Genomic DNA, 17,575 nt, shown 5'->3' on the forward strand with positions numbered 1-17,575 from the left:
GATCGAGCCCCACATCGGGCTCCCTGCTCGGCGGGAAGCCTGCTTCTCCCTCTCCCACTCCCCCTGCTTGTGTTCCCCCTCTCGCTGTCTCTCTCTCTGTCAAATAAATAAATAAAATCTTTAAAAAAAAAAAAAAAGATTATTCAGTGAAATGCTCTTTTGATAGAAATTGACATGCTTCATATGCTATATATTAAAAACAGTAATACATACTTGATTACAGATTATTAAAGATATAACAGAAGTATTTCATAAACAGTCATTAGGTAGATTATAAGATAACATGTAAAAGGTGATACAGGAAATAAATACAAAAATGCATATTATCCATTTATGACTTAACATTTATTGAAAGTGGAGCAAAACCCTTCACAGCAAGGCTCAGAGAGTTGCCTGCAAAGTGACTCCAGTGTCTTCTATGGTTGTTGTTTTTTTTTCTAATTGTCACGGCAGTCCCCATGTCTAAAGCTCATTCATCAGGGATGAAGCTTATGCTACGATTTTCACTATACCTTGAGATGCTGAGGCTATGGCTACGTTTCACAGATACGGAGCGCCCTCCATTAAAATACTACTGTATGGGCGCCTGGGTGGCTCAGATGGTTAGGCGTCTGCCTTCAGCTCAGGTCATGATCCCGGGGTCCTGGGATCGAGTCCCGCATCAGGCTCCCTGTTCCTTGGGAAGCCTGCTTCTCCCTCTGCCTCTGCCTCTCTCTCTCTGTGTCTCTCATGAATAAATAAAATCTTTAAAAAAATAAATAAAATAAAATACTACTGTACATTGACTCTGTATGAAAATTGCTCAACAAAACATTTCTAAAATCTCAATACAAATAATTTATTCCAATACTCACATTTAGGTAGGACCATCAGATAGGATTAATAGATTTATCACATGTAATGGAAAGTGAATACTTATTATTTACCATTGATTATACCAATAAATAGAGTATCAGCACTTACCTGAATAACGTGCTTCAGTTTATCAATAATTTGATTTATCACGGGATCAGTTCCTCTGACTTTGACTTCGGGATTTCCAGATTGGGCTTTGATTCCATTTCCAACCACACGCTGAGTATAGCTAACAAAGTGAAAAGTGGAAGATAGAGAATTTAGTAATCTGATCAGAATATTATCTGCCATAACCATTTGAATACACCTGAGCTCAGAATCTTACTCTTTTAAGAGTGTACAACAATGCTTTTTTTCTTGGAACAGGCCCTGGCCCAGCTGTGACATTATTTTAGTAAGATGCTTACCATGGAAATATAAACTATTCTAATGTTTTTCTCTCAAAAGACCCAACCAAAAATTAACTATGTTTTAATACTACTTATCAATATACTAAAGAAAGCTAATATACATCCCACTTTGTTACCAGGTCTTGCTGAATTACACATATGTCTGAATCCATATTACCTGGGTCAATTTAATTCATCGTATACGGTATATAAATGAGTCCCAATACTATTTTTTTTTACATACTGGACTCTAAAAGTCAAAATTATGAACATTATAAATAAACAACTAAAACTGGCAAAATATTTTGCAAGCAGACAGAAACACAATCTTTCACCAACATTTATCTAAACAAGGGTCTAGTAAATCATGTTGTATGTAATAGGGTGACTTCATAGGTGGTTAAAGTCATTGTAAATTACTATCTTCCCAAAATGACAATTTAGATTCATCAGTCACAATCCTAGGAATGAAGGAGAGGTTCAGTATGTTATGGGAATAGCTAGAAGGAACGGTATATGCCATGTGAGAGGTTAGGGATAACATGGGTAGTAAACACTGAACATATGGAGAAGTCCATCTGGACTAAGACACTTGGGGAAAAATTAAAGAAGTTATTGCTTGTGTTAGCCCTTGAAGTATTACGGGAAGAACAGGTCTTAGATGGTATAGTTAATGTAAACTCCAGAGCAAAGGATGACATCCCAGCCGGAGAAATGGCAAAGGCATATGAATAACACACACAGGGAAGAATAGCTAGGTTTCTAATTACAAAGAGTACAAATAGGGAAAAGTAAGAGATAGGAGGCCATACCCTGAACATTCCATACTCTCTCCATTTAAGACTCTCCTCTGAGTAATCTGTTTGTTCAAACAGAAGTCATAATAAAGTGGCCTCAGAGAATTTCCAGCAAGCATTTTCATATTATGTTTATGTAATATTTCTTCCCTCTATTTGAGCAGAGTATCACAGCTATTCACATGAACCCTCTGGATTTTCTACAGCAATGGAAGCTCTTTGAAAAGATGAAAGGAGGTTCCACTGTTGAGAATATGGCCAGATACAAGAAGTTTTAATGAATATCCAATTCCTCCCCAAATTTTGCACACCCAGTGACTAATTTATACAAGTGGATCAAACAATTACTAGCTAGATCCTTCCAATTAAATGATGCAATTTTTTTATATTGATAATATCAATTGCATATGACAAAAATAATGATATTAATAAATCTTTTTTTTTTAATTTTTAAAACAACCTTAAACCCGCTTCTTAAGGCAGAAATAAAGGGGTATAGAGTTAGGTATTCCAGTATACATTAGGGATTTGGCAATATATACCAATAACTATTAGTAGAAGGAAATCAATTACACAAATCTATTGATATGTAATAATATTTTTTACTTAAGAGGAATTAAGTAAACTATAAATATTAAGCTTCTCTTAACTCCTCTGTAGCACTATTGTATTTTTCTTCCAAATATTTCAAGCAGATTGCACATGTGGCTCCTTTATTAATGTGTTTATTATTAATAATGATGAATACTATGAATACATAAATGGACAAATCCATGTTTATGATTCAGGCATTGTTTTAGATACTTTCATTGGAGTTTGTCAATTTATCTACATGATAATCATTTGTTGTGGCCATGAGCATGTGCCTATAGACCTCAAAGTACAACAAGTTTAATTGACTAAGAATACCTGCTGTTTTGCTCTGAAATCTATTTCTGCACCTGTCCCCAACCAATGACTGTGTTCAGCAGGGCTATTAATGCAGAGCCATCACAGGAAGACAGAGGGTTCCTCTGATAGCTAAGTTTGTCTCAGGAATCCCTGAAACCCTTGCTAACCTTTCCTTGGGCTGCACATCATGCTTGATACTTCCACTCAAACTTCTTACCCCTTCCCTGCACTCTGGGTCACGCATGCTTCGTGACTAACAGCTTTTCCTACTCAGTTTCCACCCCATTTGCTTGGATAGGCATCTCCCTTAATAAAACCCTCTTGTGTTTAATCCCTTTTTCACATCTGCTTCTTGGAGAATCCAGATTAATACATCATATAATATTTATATTATAAGGATTCCCACTCTACAGATTGGGGATCTAGGATGTGAATATGTTCAGTAACTTTCCTAATGCAACAGTTTGTTAAGTGTGCAGCAAGGGTATGAATCCAGGGAACATGAGCTCCAAAATATAATCACTCAATAATTATTAATGAAAACTCCTGAAACCAACTAATATATACTAGAGATACAATTAGTTTTGTGCAAAGTGTTTTTCTTCTTTTTGTAATCCTTTCTTTTTTTCTGTAACTACAGCATTTTCAAATGTTTTACTACTCATAATTAGAAAAGGATGTACTGGGGCACCTGGGTGGCTCAGTCGTTAAGCATCTGCCTTCGGCTCAGGTCATGATCCCAGGGTCCTGGGATCGAGCCCCGCATCGGGCTCCCGGCTCGGCGGGAAGCCTGCTTCTCCCTCTCCCACTCCCCCTGCTTGTGTTCCCTCTCTCGCTGTGTCTCTCTCTGTCAAATAAATAAATAAAATCTTTAAAAAAAGAAAAAAAAGAAAGAAAAGGATGTACTATTTTCTTCAAAAATCGCAATGAACAGTTGTATATTACCAGCTAAAGAGGGAAGTTATGCTTGCTGGAGGGGTGAAAAGAAACTAATAGAGTGCAAGTTTGCTATAAGATTTTCCTATTTCTCTAGAAACACAGACATAATATGAGCAATGGAAATTTAGTCTCATCACTTAATCTTAAATACAGTAAAACCTTACACAATACAGGTTTGAACTCTCTGGGTCTACTTATACGTGGATTTTTTTTTCAATAAATACAGTACTATAAATGTATTTTCTCTTTCTAGTTATTTTCTTGATAACATTTTATTTATTTTCTCTACTTACTTTATTCTAAGAATATAGTATGTAATACATATAACACACAAAATACGTGCTAATTGACTGTTATCGGTAAGACTTCTGGTCAGCAGTAGGCTGTTTGTAGTTTCGGGAGAGTCAAAAGTCATACGTTGATTTTTGACTATGCCCCTAACCCCCACATCCTTCAAGGGTCAGTTGTAAACTATTACTTTGGTTGCATCTTGGTTTATGTACAGACCATGAACTTACTTTCAAGATGCGGGAATGTCATGTCATATTAATCTGAAGAATTTCACATTTTTATTCTTAACTATCACAGTTGATAACACAGATAAATTTTATCACAATTACAACTGATCAAGAATCTCATTCCAAACTAGTGTATTATTCAGGAGTTCAGTATCACTATTCTTACATATTATTTAAATAAGGAAAAACACTGCAGCAGGGCATTTAAGATACTTCAAGTGAAATATAATTTTTAAAAGTTTTTCTTTTCTGTTTTCATAAAGTTAAGAACTACAATGCAACAGTGGTACATACACACCAGAAGAGTTTAAATGAAAAAGATAGATGATACCAAGTGTTGGCATGGACACGGACCAGTTGGAGCCCTCGCTCTTTGTGGATGGGTGTGTAAACTGATATAAACCACTATTTGACATGTATACTAAAGCTAACAATCCCATGGTCCTGGGGATATACTCAACAATGTCTACCAAAAGACAGGTATAAGAATGCTCAGGGAAGTATTACTCAAAATAGCCCCAAATTGGACATAACCCCAATGTCCATAAGCATTAAGATGGGAAAATAAATGGGAGTATATTTATATAATAATATACTATACAGCAATGAGAATGAATGAATTATAACTATATGTAATATCTTATAAGCTAAATGCTGAATGAAAGAAGCAAGGTATAGAACATGCACTATGACCCCACCTATAAAAGTTTAACAGTAAATCAATGTTCTAAATCACCATAAGTACTACTCTAGGAGATACTGTCTAGAAGGCTGAAGTGGATTTCTGGGGCTCTAGTAATACGTTCCTTGATTCTGGGGCTCTAGTAATACGTTCCTTGATTCTTGTGCTGGTTACACAAGAATTCTCATTTTGTGTAAAAAAAAAAAAAAGATTGAATTGTACAGTTAAGATTTGAATATTTCATTGTATGCATGTATTTTCAACCCAAATAAAACACTTACATTATTAAACTCCTTCTGCTCTTTTTCTTAATATGTATACAACAGACAAATTTTCATTGAACCATGTATAAATAAAACATCCACACTGGTATTTTTAACGTGGGCTAAATGGTTTTGTCATCACTAAATGAGTAATTTAGGATCCTGGTTTGATATAAAAACTTACTCCCTGCAGCCTTTACTTTGCATGCAAAATATATGGTTTCTTAATGAAATAAGAATTTTTCTAACACTTTTTGAGCTTCTTATTATGAAATTTTAATAAATCACTAATCACGTTTTCCTTCTAAATGTACAAGTAATGGATAAAACATTTCAAGGATCCCTACAGAGGTTTCTTGACTTGAAAAATTGCTTGCATTTCAACTAGAAGAAGGGAATAAAACACACACCAAAAAAAAAGAGGCACATTTTTTGTTAGAGAAGTAATAGACCCACCATCTGTGCTTATTTCTTCTAAGCAGGTCTGGTAATAGATGACAGCGCTTTAATAGGAATACTCACTCCCCAAGTACAACTTGCTTTTCATTAGTATGGAAAAAAGGCAAGCACGGATATATTTACGTTCTACAAAGATGTTTTAAAATGATGATTAACAAGATTCCAATTCTCTTTGTGTTCAACATATGAAATATTAAAAAGAAGTGCTAATAAATCTACACACAGTATGTCATTAGGAAGTCATTTCTCCTGACTTTACCAACATTTCTTATTGGAAACTCATGTCATGCCCTACTAGTTGATATTAATTTCATTTTATTTAGAATGCAGTAGAATTTGTTTCAGATTCACATCAAAAGTATGGTATTTTGATGCACAGACAATTTCAGATAGAAAAAAATATCTGGAATCTGACCCTGGAATTTATTACAAAACCCTTAAAGTGGTCTGTCTTAGAAGCCTTTGATAACCTCACTGGGACAGGATAAAGGAACTTCAAAATTAATGCGAAATGAGGAAAACATCTGATCAGAGGATTTCTCTTTTTTACCATCATTACCATCTTTGTTAGAAGTTAAAAGAGTGAGAACGGGGACCACGTTGGTGCTGGTGGTGATGGTAATAGTAATAGTAGTACTAATAAATGGTTTGTTTGTTTGTTTGCCTATTATTTTTTTGTATGACTTGGCTAGGTGACTGTATATTAAAATTCCTTGAATTTCCAGAGTTTTGGGTCTCCTAAATTCTAGAAGGCAAAACACTGGAGTGTCTTCGGCTCTGGCAAAGATGTTGCTATCTTGGGTAAAAAGGTCTGGGAAGAACACTATTATGTATTCATCAACAAACCTCTTCTTCAACAACAAATTTTCCTTCAAACCATTTCTGGGTCTCCCTTCCTAGCTCTGGCAGCAAACGTGAAAGTACCACAGGTATTTGTGTGTGTAAATTTGCCCCAAACATTTGGGTGACACTGGATACCACTACCGAGTGTGGCTCTGTGTACATGCAGCTTCTATATAGCACTTCTCTTCTACAGCGAAGGTCTTAATCTTCGAAATCTCAGAACCCAAAGAAGTCATATGATTGATTTTATGTGCCAGGTTTCTGGGGATAAGCTTTCATGGTAGGTAAGCGGCTTACAGGGGATTTAAAGAATGGAGACATCTGTAGAATCAATTCAAAATGATTAAACCTTTTGTGACTGCACTATCTACACTTCAATTGTGGACTCTTAAACTATTTTTAAGTTAATCTCCACTATTTATTTGGCTTTATAATTATAGATAAATAATGTCTAAATTTGAGATCTAGGTTTCTGAACTTAAATAATGAAGTCAAAATAAAGAGAAGTAATAGAGACCTTATTACAGCGTTTATTATTATTATTTATAGATAACTAATTTCCTGCTGCAGAGATTGTATTTGTGATATCTTATGGATAACACTCATTAACATTATTTTAATAAGGCAAGGTCATTCTTCGTTTAGTAGCCAACAGAGAATGTTTAGATCCCTACAATAAATAAAATATGAACATGTTTAGAAAGAGTTAAAAAACAGGACCTAATTAAAGATAGGCTATTAATCAATCTTCACCCTAACTCTTTGATTGGCAAGGCATGTATCGGTGCTTGTCAGTTTAGCCAGGTGAATCACAAGTAAGCTGTTTCAAGATATTTTGTAAGATAAGCAGCTGGGTGAACCTGAAAAATGATATTTCCACATGAAAAACTAATGACTATAAAAATCAGTGGTGTTTAGGAGGCTCTCATTTCAACAAACGTTGACTACCTAATAAAAATTGCATTAAAAGTAAACTTACCCCTATGTAAAAAAAATAGTACATTCCTTAAATTATTTCTCCTAACCCTTCCTTAATCTTACCAAGAAACAATAAATACCTTAAGTATAGCAAAAGCTCTGTTTTTATAGTTTTAAGTTTTTGAATTAAAAATTCAAAGCAGGGGCACCTGGGCGGTTCAGTGGGCTAAGCACCTGACTTTTTTTTTTTTAAGATTTTACTTTTTTATTTGAGAGAGAGATCGAGAGAGGAAGAGGGAGATATCAGAGCAGGGGGGAAGAGCAGAGGGAGCAGACTCCCTGCTGAGCAAGGTGCCCAATGCGGGGCTCAATCCCAGGACCCTGAAATCATGACCTGAGCAGAAGGCAGACGCTTAACCGACTAAGCCACCCAGGCGCCCTAAGCATCTGACTTTTGATCTCAGCTCAGGTCTTGATCTCAGGGTTATGAGTTCAAGCCCCATGACAGGCTCCACACTGGTCAGGGAGTCTACTTAAAAAATAAACAAAATAAAATAAATTAAAAATTAAAAATTAAAATTCAAAGCAAATAATAATAATGGTTTGTTTTATAAATAATTACTCTCATTTTCTTCAAAGTAACTGTCGAATTTAAAATGATCAGTTCTGTGGCGCCTGGGTGGCTCAGTCAGTTAAGCGTCTGCCTTTGGGTCAGGTCATGATCTCAGGGTCCTAGGATTGAGCCCCGCATTGGGCTCCTTGCTCAGCAGGAGTCTGCTTCTCCCTCTTCCTTTGCCCCTCCCCACCGCTCATGTGCTCAGGCTTGCTCTCTCTCTCTGCTCTCTCTCTCCTTCAAATGAATAAAATCTCTAAAATAAAATAAAATGATCAGTTCTAGCTATCATCAATTGCACATACTGTTATATGAGTTATGAAATGCTATACTAACATCTATTTTCCAAGCACACATTCAAAATTAAATTCTTCTTAGTAAGATATGGGCTCTCTTTCATGGATTTATGATAATTGATAATTATCATTTTGCACTGATTTTCTGTCTCACTTCACTATTTGATATCATTATATGAAAGTAAAATATTATTCAAGGGATAACTATTATCTGAATACTAATAAATACTATTTGGATCCCAAAAGCACTCAAAATTATTTGGGGTATAACTTTCATTTAACAACCTTTGATTAGACATTACTAAATCCTAAAGGTTCCCAGCATCTTAGACAGTTTTGTTTTATATGTAATTGATGACAACATTAATTAAATTGCAAATATAAAACTACCAACTGCATCATAAATACTTTAAAATTAGGGGCAAGGTACAATAATTCTAAGACTACCAACATACCATCCAAATGAAACTGCTAGGTAATTCTTACCAATAGGTAGCATAATAAAATCAGAGAGAAAGAACCTCTGAACTTCAGAGTGTACTGGTTTCCTAGGGCCACCATCTTCACCCACTACACAGAGTAATGTAAAGAAATTGGAAGCCACTTGTGTGATAACAAATTTCCCCTTGAACATCAAATAATCAATAGACTTTACATATAAACCTCTTTCCTTGAAGTCATGATCCATTTTCCTCTAGGGAAATTTTATTTACTATAAAATAATATTTATATTTCACAAACACATCTCTTAATTATAGCTTGGGTTTTCTCATCGTAACTCAGTCGCCCTTAAGGAAAATATTTTGATCAGCTTTGGAAATTTTCAGTCCATAGTATCTAGCACTTCCTGTATTTTAAATGACTTTCATCATACTAGCAAAAGTAAACAATGCTATTGATAATTTCTTGTGTTCTAAATTCATACAAACAGGAAATATATCTTAAAATGTGATTTGTTCTCCTCTAAAGCAGTGGCCCAACCACCTGCTCTGAATGTCAAAGTTCCCTGAAAGCTACCATGGGCTAGTTTATTATGAAGGTGTTGACAGCTGATGCTCTGGGGACCCATATAGGCACAAAGAATAAATTTTAATCACGCTTAATGCTAATGTTGTAACAAGACTGTGACAATATTCAAATGCAACGAATTTCATTAAATTAGCTACATTCATGAAGCTAAACTTGTTGTTTGAATCTATATAAATGCCTCAAAAGAAATATTTAAGCTCTTCTCTTTTCTCTCTATTTTTTGTTGATGCTTAAGAGCGAAAAGATATTTTAACTGAGATCTTTTTGTTTTTTTGTTTTTGTTTTTTTTTTTTTATTTAGCTCTCATGTCTTATCACTGTAAGACTGTGAGAGTCCTTAGCAAGTTGCTGAATCTAGCACTCTGATTTCAAAAAGAAATACACCTGTACCAGGAATATAGTACTTGGCATTCATCTCTTGGCCTATAGTCTAATAGATTTGTTGTCTGTCTTTAGTGACAGTAACATAAATTTAAAGCTGGGAAGGACCTTAGAAGTCATCTAGTCCAACTGAACCATGTTTTAAAACAAATGAAGAGGTATGTTTATTTCATCATTTTGCACCCATGTACTGTATTTTTCCAGAAAAGCCTTTGAGACAGCTTAAAATAATAAAAGGCGCACACACTATAAAGCAAGGGCACAATGACAGAATAATGAAGGGAGGCAGATGACAATTATATAAGGAGACCCAGGAAAGAGACACTGCACTGCAGTCTAAAACTCAGCCCTAAGCCTCTTGATGGTGAAGGTCAAAAGGAAGCTTACGATTCAAATAGGTTTCAATTAGCTAATGAAAGTAGTATCTGCAAATGTCAGCAGCTGAGTATCTCTAAACTCTCAAGCACAGCACTGGAGTCTTTAAGGAACAGACGATGAGCAATACAACCACAACTATCTTCAGTAGCAATTTCAAAAACGTCAAAGGTGTTAAGTACACATGATTCTTTTTTATATGAATCTTTGTTAAGAGTTACCTGTGTGATGTTATATTTTAGTTCTGAGTAGGCATTTCTACTGGGACTTGGTTATCTGACTTGGTGAAAAATGTAGCCTTGGAGAACTTAGAAGAGCAGATGGCTAATATTTCCCTGAATTTATTTTTGTTTTTAATTGACATTTTATATCATCACTCACAAAGAATATATTCTCTGGATAATGTATTGAAGCACCATTGACAAAGAATCTCAAGGTCAGAGTGACTTGAGATAAATCACAAAGCAGAGGTCTGGTCTAGAGAACTTCACGGCCTCCACTATCCTACATGGCAAATAGGAACAGGACAAGCAATTTACTAACAAATGAACACCAGGGAAAGGAGAAGGGTAGGTGTAATGGTGAGACACATTTTAAGTGGATAGACAGTTAAATTTTTTTAATAGATTCATTCATCCTACATTTAATGGGATCATTTTCTTTTTTCCTTCCCTCACTTTTGAAAAAAAAGTGTTTTGTCGTTTTATAAAAGAAATGACTTTGTAGATTTAATTTCCAAAGTTTAAAGCAGGCCCATCATCAATGCTCTAGGAACTGGAGAGTCTTGACATGTGGTCTATGTACTTTTGGAATGGCGATGGGAGCCTGGCAAGGGAGTCAAAAACTGCATTTTGTAGCTCTTATTATGAACACCTCTCTGTCTGCTCTTATCTTAGGCATGATCAAACAAATCACACAGGAATTAGGAAAAGCCAGGCATAATAACAAGAACTAAAAGGATAAAAATGTTTATTTATTTTTATTTGTAACAGTAAAAAGCTGGAGTTCTGGGCCCAAGGAAGAGATGTGAAGTTTTAAAGATTTGTAAAAGCCATTCTTAACAAAAATAATCCTGCAGTAAATAGTATTTAGAAAGCAATCAGAATTTGAGCATAACACATCAGTTTTAATATCCAGTTTCAATCTCGTCTCCAATTCCAACTTGAGGTTCTGTCTAACCATTCCATTTTGTGGTCTGTTGCATCTCAAAATACAAATTGATAGGTTTCCAATCATAGTTGTTATGAAGAGCAAGAAGGAGAGGAAGGTGGGGAAATAACTGAGCTTTTTGCCCATACCTCATCGTAACTAGACCATAGCTAAAATCCTGCTATCACAGGGTCCCGAGAAAATGATCCACTTGCATAACAGAATTTAATGTGTCCACTTGTACATAGGAGAAAATTTCTTCTCCGGCTATTTCTTGGCAAACTCAGTTGTGTTGTGCAGAAAACAGCTAGACTTGGTTCTGTAGACAGAACTATATGTGCCCAGGGACTTTTAGATTCCTAACAGTTGTGTATACCACAGAAACACATTTGGCTGACTCAGTATATGAAAAATACACATACACAGAATGTAGGACACTTCTCATAGCCTCCAGAGTTCAAATAGAACAGGTATTTCTGGCCCAAATGGCTGAGAGATTACACAGCTCTGGGCAAATGTGGCCAATCTCTCCCTTATTCTCTATACTTCCTTCTTATCCTTTTTCAGTCACTTAAATGATTTCTGCCACACCTCGCACGGTTTCCCACTCCATCCTCCCTGCCTGAAAAGTTCTATCCTTTTAGACCTTTCCCTCAGTCAGGTGCAGTAAACATTAAAAATATTTTTTATTAATGATTAAATTAAGGATTTTGAGATTACCCTGGATTATCTGGGTGAGCCCCAAATGCAGTCACCTATTACTATACTATTACTATATTTAGTAATCCATAAGTGGCAGCTAGAGGGAGATTTCATTTTTACAGAAGGAAAAGAAGATGACAGTGGGATCACAAGTCAGGGATCAGAGTGATGTTGCCACAAACCTAGAAATGCCAGAAGGTGGAAGAGGCCAGGGATGGACTCTCCCTAGAGCCATTAGAGGGAGCTTGGTCCGACAATTCGATTTTGGCCCAGGGATAGGAATTTCAGACTTCTGACCTCCAGAACTATTAGAGAATACGTTTTTGTGGTTTTAAGTGTCTCAGTGGTAATTTGTTACAACAGTCACAGGATACTAATACAACCACCAACCAGGGTATCCCTCCTACGTTATTTGCTCTCACTTCAACTAGTGCTTGCTAACACCTAGTTTTCAGGGATGCACGTATCATTACTGTAATTAAGTAATCAATTCACAATGATGTGTTTCAGGTCTGTAAGTCCCTTCTCCACTGTAAATTCTTGAGGTCAAGGAGCGTGTCTGTCTTAACCATCCTCTAGTTCCTGGGCTTGGCCACTTGTTTGGAATATGAGAACTCAATACATATTTGTTATCTGAGTGAATGTATGACAGATACAAAGGTAAACTAGAAAATCAATTTCAGGCAACAGTTTGTCTTTTCCAGAATTGGTCCTTATAAAAATGTTATGAGTCATGTCTATACATTCCTGAATTTGGTAACAAATGCCATGAATGTGTAAGTTCATTTTAATGCTGATTTGATCCAGCTTCTGGTAGTCTATCATGGAGTCCCATCCAAGTTCCCATTAGTGGAGAGAAAAGAAAGAAATTAGGAAAACAGAACAAACAGTATAAACAGCACCGAATGCTAAAACTGACACTCAATATGTAGACTATAAGAACAATTAAGTTAAATCATCCTCTCCATATTTTATTTCATGAGGCAGAATTTCCTCCTTATAAAAATCATGTAAGACAGTATTTGGCTCCCCATAGCCTATTCCCTGAGTCACTCCTGCAGCATCCCAGAGGACGTTCCTCTCCTGTCCCAGTCTTGCTTCCTGAGGGGCCGGACACTGGCCACTCCCACATGACTCATAATGCGTAGCCTCCTTAAGAGACTGCAGTTACAATAAAAGGACAAGATGCACCAGAGGCCTGCCGGGCCTGGGAGTGGGGTTCCCTCAAGAAAAGCCTTGTCAGGGCCGGGGAGGCAGCCGAGCAGCATGGGTGCTAGAAGCAATTGATAACCTGAGTGATCAGAGCTTAATCACATAGGTTTCCCAGCATCCTTCTCTCCCTCTGCTGCTTCCCACCGCACCCCCCCCCAAGCATGAACTCAGCCTCTTTTTCTTTTCCCTTCCCTTCCCCATGTTACACGTTGCTATTTATTAGTACAACGGGATCTGAATGAAGTTTAGGGAACAATGGAGAGAGATTACAATGCAAAACAGGGAACTACCAATAAACAAGTGACCTCCACTATATCAATAGGCTATTTCAATTTAATGTCCAAATAAAATACAGCCCTCCTTTAGAATTCCGGCCCAGAAAGCAATAACATGTATAATCTATAAATAGTGCTCATTCTTGCCACACACCTGTCCCCCACTATATGTGCATGCTGAGCACGATAACATGTCTGGTACCGTGAACCACATAAGATAAAATAGGTATCCACTGTAACCTAGTTACACTATTCCAATAAAGGCTTGCTGGCCACTGAGAGGGATCGTGTCTATCAATCTGCTCTCCAGTTTAGATCAAAAAGGAGCTCAGCCATCATCTGGAAGGTAAATAAATGAGAAAATGGTTATTACTTTTTGATATCATATCCTAATTTTGGATAAACATCACTACCTTCTAAATAAAGTGAGTGGGGAAAATAAACACACACACATATACACAAATAAAAATCATGCTGTAAAAACTGAGAGGGAACATCATGTTCCTATCATGAAGACTCAGGGGCAAAGAGTATTTCTTAAAAAGATTTGACTATGGAACCAGAAGAAATATTTAGAAAATTGCTTTAAAGTACTTAGACTAGGAAGAATATGTAGAAAGGCAAGTCATTTATGAAACAGAATGTGGAAGTTACAATGACAAAATGGGAGATGCCTGAGATTAGGAGGCTTAGAGGAAAAATAAATGTAGTAGCACAATTTCCAACCACAGAGGAATCCAGGGACAAGCAAACTGATACACTGAACAGTTCAAGTGGTAATTGAATCGGAGCCCGGGGCGGGGGTGGGGCGGAAAGAGAGATAAAACAATGACAGAAAAGATGGTAGATGGGAATGCCAGAGACTGGGGTTTCAACTCAAAAATAATTTGTTTACCTCAGAAAGAAACAAGAGCAACTCGATCTAAAACAATAACCATGAACTATGAAGACTAAAATGACTAACCAGATTGTAAGGACAGTGGTGGGAAAACAGTGAAGTGTTATCCATATTTAGACAGAAACTAGTCAAACTCCAGAAATTAAAAAAAAAATCCAACTTACATATAGACAGTAAAACAACAGCAGTAGCAACAACAACAACAACAACAACACAGTCCTTTAAAAATAAATTATGTCAGGCTTGCTTTAGACCTTTCTTTTGCCGTATTAACATACCAGAAGACATGGAGCTTTTAAGAGAATAAGAATATGACCAAGAATATTACACCCATCAGGTTGTCTTTCTCAAGGTTGAATGAGAAGTATTCTGTATATAAAAACTGATTTGTTTTTCCAATAATAATTTATTCAAGGACCTATGGGTACATATTAGGGAAAATAGTAAAAACAAAGACTTCAAAAATTAGGAAGTTGTAAATCCAAAATCCTGAGACAAATGACTCAATTAAGCATACGGCTAATTTTACATATTTTATAATTGGTTGCCACAGTAATATTCTTAAAGTATAATTGCAAGAGAAAATAACATATTTAATTAATATAATTATATTACACATTCCAAGTTACAATATTAGATATTGAGAATTTTTAGGGGCAAAGAGAAGGAAAAGCATTCTATGTCCCTTATCTAACACTGTGAGCTCAAGAGATGCACAAAAAATTCCTTTAGGCTCTATGCAAGTAATCCAGATTTAGACCACAGGTGACCTCTTCCAACATGACCATTCTAGTCTAGTCCATGGCTATCCCCTCATCTGATTATTACAAAAACCTCCTGACTGGTCTCTCCCAGCTTCTGCCATTGATCCCCTTCAACTATTCTTAGCACAAGGACAGAGGGATGTTATTAAACATAACCCAGATCACGCCACTTCTTTGTTTAAAACCTTTCTAGGGATGCCATCCGAGTTAGAGGAAAAGCCAAAGTCTTTACAATGGTCTACAAGGCTGTTTCTCCATAATCTGCCTCCTCTCCTTTATGTTTCTGGCATCATCTACTGATGCTCTCTCTTTCCCTCATTATCCAACCACTCTGGTTTCAATGATGGTATTCTCAGAATAAGGCCACGTGCTTCTGATTCAGGGTTTTGGTACAAGCTATGTTCTCTCTGGAATGCTCTTTTCTTAGCAGAGCATGGTCCTCCTCATCTCTTTCAAGTCTCTCCTCAAATGCCTTGCACCTGATATGTAATTGCCATGTCTGGCAGTTTTAAACATGGCCTCAAAATAGGCTGACATCAAGTGATGGATCTGTGTCCCCTTCCCTTGAATCTGAGCATGCTTGTGACTGCTATAACAGACTCTGGCAAGTAATTTTGTGTGACTTCTACTGCTAAACTAAAATCCCACAGAGCTTCCCCCCCGGTTCCCTCAGAATGCTCAATCCATGGGAGCCAGCTACCATATAAGAAGTTCAACTACCTTGATACCAGTATGATAGCAAAATCATGTGTGGCTCTCCAATGAAGAGTGCCTTCCAGCTGAGCCCATCCGTCTAGCCACTCTCACTGATTTACAAGACATAGGAAAAAACCCCTTGGACCCTCCAGTTTATTTGCCAGTTGAGTAGCACTGAGTCAACCTCATCACATAAAAGAAGAAGAATCGCTCAGATGAATCCTGCCAGAATATTCCTAACCCATAGTATTCACGAGATATAATAAAATGATTGTTGTTTTAAGTTATTAAATTGTGGGGTAGTTTCTTAGTAGCAATAGTAACCATAACACCGCCCTATCTCTACTGCCATCAATCTCTACACTCCTTTCCTGATTTATTTTTTTTTTTGTAGTAACATTTTAAAACAGAACAAGTAATTAGCTTGTTTATTTTGTGATGACCTCTATTACAGAGAGATATTTGTATGTTTTATTCACTGATACATAAAAACCTACCTATAAATAGCTATAAATATGTGTTGAATGCTGAATGACTAATATTAAATGGTAATAAGGGTTACATATGTAAATTTCTAATGTTAAAAAATATAAAGTCAAAAACATATTCCAAGAAGGAGGAAACAAACACACAGAATGCTGTTTACAAAGCATAAATGAGTTCAGAGAAGAAAATACAAACAGTATGGCAAACAGACATAAATTCTACTAATTACTATTAAAAACAGACTGTCAGATTGAATTTATAAAAATAAATAAATGAATAAATAATATAAATATATAGTATATATTTATTCTATATATTCTATATAGAATATAAATAAATAAATAAATAAAACTCTATTTTATTTCCAGGAAATGTTAAAATTTTTCCTGGAAGTTTAACAATATAAAATACCTAGATTAATATATAGATTAATATGGAAAATAAAAATAAAAAATTTTGAGTAGCAACATTGATTTCAGGCAAAGTAGAATTTAAGGGGAAAGATTTTACATGGAAAATAATTAAGGTACTTAATGATGTAAGGCAAAATAGTCAATGAATATATAGCAACGGTAATCTTTAATCACTAAGTTGCATATCAAACATTTATAAAGCAAAATGTATTCAAGATACATGAATACATAATTAAGTTATAATTAGAAGAGATTTAATTGAGGTAGAATTAGTATGGTTCTCAGTTATGACTGATTAAATAGATAAAAGTTTAAAGGATATAATTTTAGCATTATAATATATATTTTTAACACATATATATAAAATTTGTGTACCACAAAAAATATTTTTCTTTCAAGTCTCTCTTGAAAATGAAAACGAGATTATATTTAAGATTATAAAGGAAGTTGCAATATATTTTTAAATATTACCTACTTAAAACTCAAAAAAAACCTAAAAATTAAGGGAAAGTTGAAACAAGACAACCACCACCACCACTCTCATATAATATTTAAAAATAGGTATGTTGAGTGCTCGCTTTGGCAGCACATATACTAAAATTGGAACGATACAGAGAAGATTAGCATGGCCCCTGCGCAAGGATGACACGCAAATTCGTGAAGCATTCCATAATTTTAAGAAGAAGTGGTATATATATATATATATATATATATATATATATATATATATATA

At 35.6% G+C, this 17,575-nt stretch overlaps 1 protein-coding gene and 1 non-coding gene across 8 annotated transcripts in view; one reads left to right on the forward strand and one right to left on the reverse strand.

Moving 5' to 3' along the window:
- Positions 1 to 17,575, reverse strand: part of GPC5 (glypican 5) — a 1,360,202-nt gene that overhangs the window by 913,642 nt on the left and 428,985 nt on the right. For all 7 annotated transcript variants that reach the window (XM_032402777.1, XM_032402772.1, XM_032402776.1 and 4 more), the window contains one exon: positions 964 to 1,084. In XM_032402777.1, coding sequence (XP_032258668.1) covers positions 964 to 1,084 — 121 coding nt within the window. The remainder of the gene's footprint in view (positions 1 to 963; positions 1,085 to 17,575) is intronic.
- On the forward strand, positions 17,413 to 17,519 carry LOC116631861. The gene has a single exon (XR_004299299.1). It is a non-coding gene; the product is annotated as a U6 spliceosomal RNA (small nuclear RNA).

Source organism: Phoca vitulina, unplaced genomic scaffold (genome assembly GCF_004348235.1).
Source record: "Phoca vitulina isolate PV1807 unplaced genomic scaffold, GSC_HSeal_1.0 scaffold5, whole genome shotgun sequence".
Taxonomy (NCBI): domain Eukaryota; kingdom Metazoa; phylum Chordata; class Mammalia; order Carnivora; family Phocidae; genus Phoca; species Phoca vitulina.